The 6706-nt window shown below is 31.2% G+C and overlaps 1 protein-coding gene across 1 annotated transcript; it reads right to left on the reverse strand.

The window, feature by feature from the left end:
- On the reverse strand, positions 1 to 4736 carry LOC114128830 (uncharacterized). The gene is made up of 5 exons (XM_027993419.2): positions 4376 to 4736; positions 2271 to 2360; positions 2044 to 2173; positions 1750 to 1952; positions 1 to 1685 (listed from the first exon to the last, which is right to left on the reverse strand). The coding sequence occupies exons 1-5, from the start codon at positions 4415 to 4417 to the stop codon at positions 1614 to 1616; spliced, it is 537 nt and encodes a 178-aa protein (XP_027849220.1). The 5' UTR covers positions 4418 to 4736; the 3' UTR covers positions 1 to 1613.
- Between the last annotated feature and the right edge of the window lie 1970 nt (positions 4737 to 6706).

Below are 6706 nucleotides of genomic sequence, written 5' to 3' on the forward strand. Positions count from 1 at the left end.
TATAGTTAAAAAATTTGAGTTTTAATTCTTAAAATTATATTTATTAAATATTTATATATGTATATATCGAAATATAAACATATATTTATATAATTACATTTCATTCCTAGAATTAAACCTAAACAAGAAAGGAAATTTTAACTAGAGCCAAACAGCCAACATAAATGAGTGCTGAAAAAATTGATAAAAAATAAAAATTATTCACTTTCAAAAAGACTATTGACTAAAGTATAGAAAAAGGTTTACTAAGGTTCCAGTGCATACATAAACATCTGATGACGTATTTGGCTCTATTAAAAAAAAAAAAAAATCATACCACAAAAAATATACAAATATTAATTGAACGCCACGATCGCTTATGTTCGTTAAGAAAAAAACAATTTGATAAAATAAAATGAAATTTATATAATATAATATATATAGGTAAAATAAAAAGACCACTTTAATACAATAATATTTTCAATTTTATATTGCTGTGTTGTGCCGTAAAAATACATTAGTGTACTTAATAGTATATTTATATTAAAATAATATTATCTTATTCACAATAGTAATTTACATCCTATATATGTATATTATATATATTATAGTAAATATAAATATATATCATAAAAATGATACATTTAATATAAATATCATTTTTAATGCTATAAAAGAAATGTATAGAAGTTTAAATGTAGTAAGAACCGTATTTAAAAAATTAAACATTCTAATTATGATAGTAGACGGCATACATTTTTGTTTAATAAATCACGCGCTTTATTGTTCATATTAATACCTACATAATATATAATTCACATACATCTAATTAGAAATAATTCACATGTATAGTGTCTATAGAACAATTTTAACTGAAAAAGGAGGTTAGAAGTTAAGTCGTATGCTTAAAAAAAAAAATATATATATATATATATAAAGTATACACCTACGACCAATTTGATTGTTTCTCTACAAACCACTCATAAGTACTATATTTATGTATACAGTAAATATATAAATAGATATTTAAAATGACAAAATTTAAAATTTAATTTATTGAACGCATGCAAAATATTTCAAATTTTTTTCATCCGCACAACTTTAATTACATTTCTCTTCACAAAAACAAAAATATAAATTTGAATTTTCATTGAAATAAATAATAATATATATTATAATATATTCAAATCTGTTTAGTCAACATAAAATTAAACAAAAAATTCAGTTTTTTTTTTTTTTTTGTTACAATAAAAGATAAGTAAGTATTATTGTGAATTACAAATCATTTAAATTAATCGGACAAATTAAATCCAATACAAAATAACTTTGATAGGAAGTTTGCCAAAGTTGACAATACACATAATGGTAACATAATCAGTATGCAATGTTTTTTTTTCTGTACGTGAAGTTGTTGAGAACTATATTTATTACATGGGATGAAATTCAATTGCCCAGAATTAAGTCAAAGCCTATCACCAGGATAGGTTAGTTATATAAAAAAAAAAGTTACTAAATTAAAATAAACTTGTACCAAAATCATGATAATAACTATCAGAATAAATTTAAGTATTAAATATCTTGCTTAACACTAAACTTATTAAACACTAAAGTATTTTAGCATTTTGATTCGTATCTTACGGGCTTGAGGTCTCTTTTTTTTCCTCTGTTACTGCAGGCTTTTCAGATTCTTCAGTTGATTCCTTTTTCTATAAACACATATTAAATGTATTATGAATATTTATCATTTAATTTAACAGTGTTGTTCTATACCTCTTCGACTTTCTTTTCTTCTTCAGCTGATGAATTTCCATTTTCAATATTATCTTCGGTTTTTGAATCTACTTCTTCTTCTGTTGAACTTCCTGCTTTATTACCTTTAGATTCTACATCATTATCAGCAATACCATTTTCTTCAGCTGATACTACTTCTTCACTCTCTTCTTTTGTAACTGCCTTTGGCCTTCCTCGTTTGCCTAAAGATAAATTTGTTTTGAAAATTATAGTACACAACTTGTTTAATAAAAATACATTTTTGGCTAAAACCATATTTTTGTCAACAATTACCTTTAACGGCGGGTACTTTTTTTTCTTTTTTCGCTGGAGGTTCATTTTTTAACTTTGATGCTGCAGTTGAACCCCGTGTTGAGGATCTAGTTGTTCTCCTTCCATCAACATCATCAATATTATTCAATCCCTAGACAAAAAATATTCAAATGTAATAAAGATAATAACAAATATTAAATTATACATTTAATAAGATTTTAAAGATAATTATAAACGATAATGTTTACCTTGGTAATCAATTCAGCTTCAGCATAAGTTGCATTTATAGCATTTGTACGAGATCCTGTATTTCTTTTACGTCCACGCTTCTCACCTTCCTAAATTAATAAAAAATAAAATGAATAAATAATAGGTACCAAAGTAAAGTTAATAAATAAAAATAAATGTATAAATAAATAAATAAATAATATTATTTATAATAATAAATTATAAATTTAATTTATAATTGATTTGTATATTAATAATTATATTATAGTAACAATTATCAAGTAATGCTTTCACTATTGTTTTGATATGGCAGAAAGAATGTTACATGATTATGAATACTAAAAATCTAATTATAAGGAAGATACATAAAATTAGCACTAAGAAGTTGTATTACAATATTATAACCATTGTTTATTAATATACCATAGGCTTATTAAGTATTATACACATAGGTACCCATTAACTTTTTTTCATGACTTAATGAACTTAGTTATATATTTAAAATAGACACTAGTACCAATTTAAATTTACTGAACAGAGCGCTTATAAAATAAATTATAATTAATATTTTGAAAACAAGACTACTTTACCGGGCGATCTTATTTTTTCAATTTTTTTTTTTTCGAAAAGGGGTGTTTTAACGAGTTAAGAATGATGGTGCTAAAATAAATTTAAGGAAATAACAAGTTTTTAAGTTATGACGTGTGACGTTTTTAAATTACGCGCGTGTTCGGCATTCATCGCTACGCTTTGCAAATCGAAAATATCCCGAAACTTGTTACTTGCTATGCAAGTATGCAACACCACCTCAATTGGGCATTGGGTTAAAATACATTTTAGGGTACTGTTTTTACAATTCAAAACATTAAAAACAGTAAAAAAAAAATTCAAAAAATGAAATTTTTAATCGCGGCGTTGAAACCGCCGGTATTGAGGTATTTAACGTGTATACAGTATACAGTAATAATTGTAAATCGTTATAACTTAAAAACTAATTATTTCCACCAATTTATTTTAGTACCATCGTTCTTAAATCATTAAAACACCCCTTTTCAAAAAAAAAAAAAAAAATTGAAAAAATAAGGTCAAGTAGTCTTATATCATATTATAAACATCAAGTTATTATTTCTTTAATAGAATAACGAACCAATAAAAATTAACAATTCACAGACTGGGCAAAATGAATTACGATTGCCTCCGATCTATAAATTTTATTATTAAACACTGGCTCGTATTGTGGTTATGCAATAATGTCGATTCTTCGACATTAGGCACTCGAAAAAAATGCTTCGCAATAATCGAGCACACTACAACTGTTCGAAGAACAGTGGAAAACTCATAACGCGTACGTATCATCATAAGTCGTAACATACCTAACGGACATATACGTATTTAAAAAAAAATCAGGAAAAACTAGACCCCGGTAGTCGTCCGAGAGAAGTAACGTTCGGGATTAAAAAAATCAAAAAAATCACGTTTTTGGCGGGAGCCGTATCAAATGGGCGCGAACGAACGGAGCCGCAGGCGACGCACAGTGGTGCACCGCGTACAATAATAACCGGGTAACGTATTGTTTTTTTACGCTCGTTTTGCCCGAAGACCGTCACCATGGGCGGCCGGTCGGAACCGACGCGCGCGTTTTTTATTACCAGTGAAAAAGACGGCGGCGGAGTCGAGGTGAACGGCGGCCAGACGTGCGCGTGCGTAAGCGCTCGCGCGCAAACAAGATCGCATCGCCGTCGTCCGATCACCTCGGGGACGGTAAAAAAAATATTTGCACGAAACGCGATCGCTCGGCAGACGATCGTTTTGCCGGCGGGCCCGACTGGTGTCACGCAAACCGCGGCACAGGTTTTCGCACCCCACGACATTCAATGGCGGCGAAATAATAAACGGCTGTCGATAAAGATAGGGGGTGGGAGGGGGGGGGGAACGGTTTTTATCGGACGACGGCGTAGCGCTCGACCCGCAGGGGTGAACGCTCGGGGGGGGGGGGGGGGGGTAGACGGCATTTTCGCGCCTCGTCGGGGGACCGCCGAAAAATCGCGCAATAATGGCGAGCCCCGTTTGGCGGCAAAAAGAGATCGTCCGGGGGGGGAACTGCGCGGGAGCCGATAGACCTTACCTGAACCGAAGGTACGTTGTTCTCGGCAGCCACTTCGGACATCGCGGCGACAACTGTGACGACTGCGGCGCTGGTTGTATTACGATATCGTGATCGTCGTCTCGGGTCTGGTGGCGCGTTTCGTTAAGACGCACCTCGACGGCGATTGTTTACGGTCGGTCGATCGACTGACACCGGGACGCGGGCCGGTAATGAACTCGTAGAGACGTTTTTAAAAAACAAAAACCGTACGTGCGTGGACGTGTTAAACGCGAACGGACAGTTGCGACTTACGAGTGGCCGGTGAGACAGGCTGCGGCTGCAGTTGTTTGTTTATACGGGACGACACGAGTGTGTTGGGTTTTGTAACGAATAATAATGCGGTAGCGGTGGCGGCGGCGAACCACGTCGACGACGGCCGACGGGCCTCGAGCGCGTACGACCGGGACGCTGCGGTTCATACCATGAGATGGCGCTTCGGTCCCCCTCCGGTTACACCGCCGTAAATAATAATATTATTATTATTGCCCATGAGGCAGGGGTCAGGGGGCCCGCGTTTGGACCTTTTACGATTTATACGGCGTTTGTGTAGATACCTACCCACATAGTACAAACTCATCTATTATTGTGGTTCGGGACTTGTATCGGATGTGGTACAACACAACGGCAGAGTACAATATTAATAATATTTTGACGTACAGAAAATTATATTTTATTTTGTTATGCCTATTTCTTGGAGGCATTAAAATTGATTTTAGAGACACCTTCCGAAAATACTTATTTAAATGATTTATCGTGCTCTAAACTCTGAAAAAATGAATTAATTACAACTATTATCAATAGTTTTAATATAATCCGTGTAAAAACATTTAAACATTTATAATAACTATTACTCTATTATATCATAATATTATCATTCAACTAGGTATAACAATTATTAGTACCTGTTCCCCTTAGTTTTTGCCGTAGTTTGAGTCACAAGATAATAATATGATCTATGTTGTAAAATTAACTTTAGATGTTAGGGTCGAAATCGTACGTTTAAGATTCCAAGCAAAACACTAATAATTTAAAATTTAAAATTTAAACTTAACTCTTTTACTTAATTATCATCGGTAAGGTTGTATGTACTTATACTTTTCTATTAAAAATATCTATCATAACACAAGGCCACTCTTCAGATTTGAAAGGCTCAGATAAAAAAACAGTGGTTAAGTAAGTAACACTCTGCTGTATAGTAGGTCACTATAATTAATGTAATTTGAATCCAACGAAAAACGATTCTGAACAAAAATGATTGGTTGGCCTAGAAATTAGCTATATAGGATATAATTTCCAAAATGAATACACCAAAATTTAAATTATTTTATAATTACACCATATGGAAAATCTTGTATTAAATTATCAACTCTTATAGCTACTTATACAAAAAATTTTATGAATTATACTTACAAAATGATTTGCAAATATTCACGATTTTGGCGAATTTTTGTCAGTATTTGAACTTTAAATGCTAATAAAAAATAAATGAGCCTATGTATTCTTATAATATTTTAACCACTATAAGACTAACTTATACAGAACTTTATATTGAATTTTCAAGTATTTAGATTCAGCCAAAAAAATGTTATCGATATCTATTTAATATAAAATATTTATTGTATAAAAAAAGCAAAAGCGAATATTTCAAATGCCTATTAATAGCATTAAAATATGCGAAATATATTGAAAATCAAATTATGTAAAGAAAATGCCAATTTAAATAACTGGTGAATTTTTTAAGTATCTACAATTTTGGCATATTTCGTAATAATTTGAGCTACAAACGCTTATAAAAAAAAATCGTGATTAACGATTTTTAATTTTTTTTAACTACGAGTACAATAACTAATAAGAATAACTCATAAGGAACCTTGTATTAAATTTTCAAGTTTTTTTGGGCAGCCAAAATTATTGATACTTCAAAAAAAAATACCAATTATTAAGATTCGCGTTTTCTTTACGTGATTTAATTTTCAAAATATTTAATTTTTATATAATTGATTTAATATTTTATTAAGTGGGCAAGTGAGTACCGCTCTGCTGTACATTAGGTGCCGTATGGATCATTATTATATATTATAGGAGTGTTAAATTTGAATCCAATGATAGTTATCATTGTATACGAAAAACGATTCTGAACGAAGATGATTTGTCAGCCTAGGATATAATTTCTAGTGGTTGGTGAAAAAGGTGGTTTAAAAAAGCCAGCTTATATTAAAAAATATTTTGAAAATTAAATCACGTAAAGAAAACGCGAATCTTAATAACTGGTAAAATTTTCAAGTATCTACGACTTATACTTTTTGAATA

Source organism: Aphis gossypii, chromosome 1, assembly GCF_020184175.1.
Source record: "Aphis gossypii isolate Hap1 chromosome 1, ASM2018417v2, whole genome shotgun sequence".
Classification (NCBI taxonomy): domain Eukaryota; kingdom Metazoa; phylum Arthropoda; class Insecta; order Hemiptera; family Aphididae; genus Aphis; species Aphis gossypii.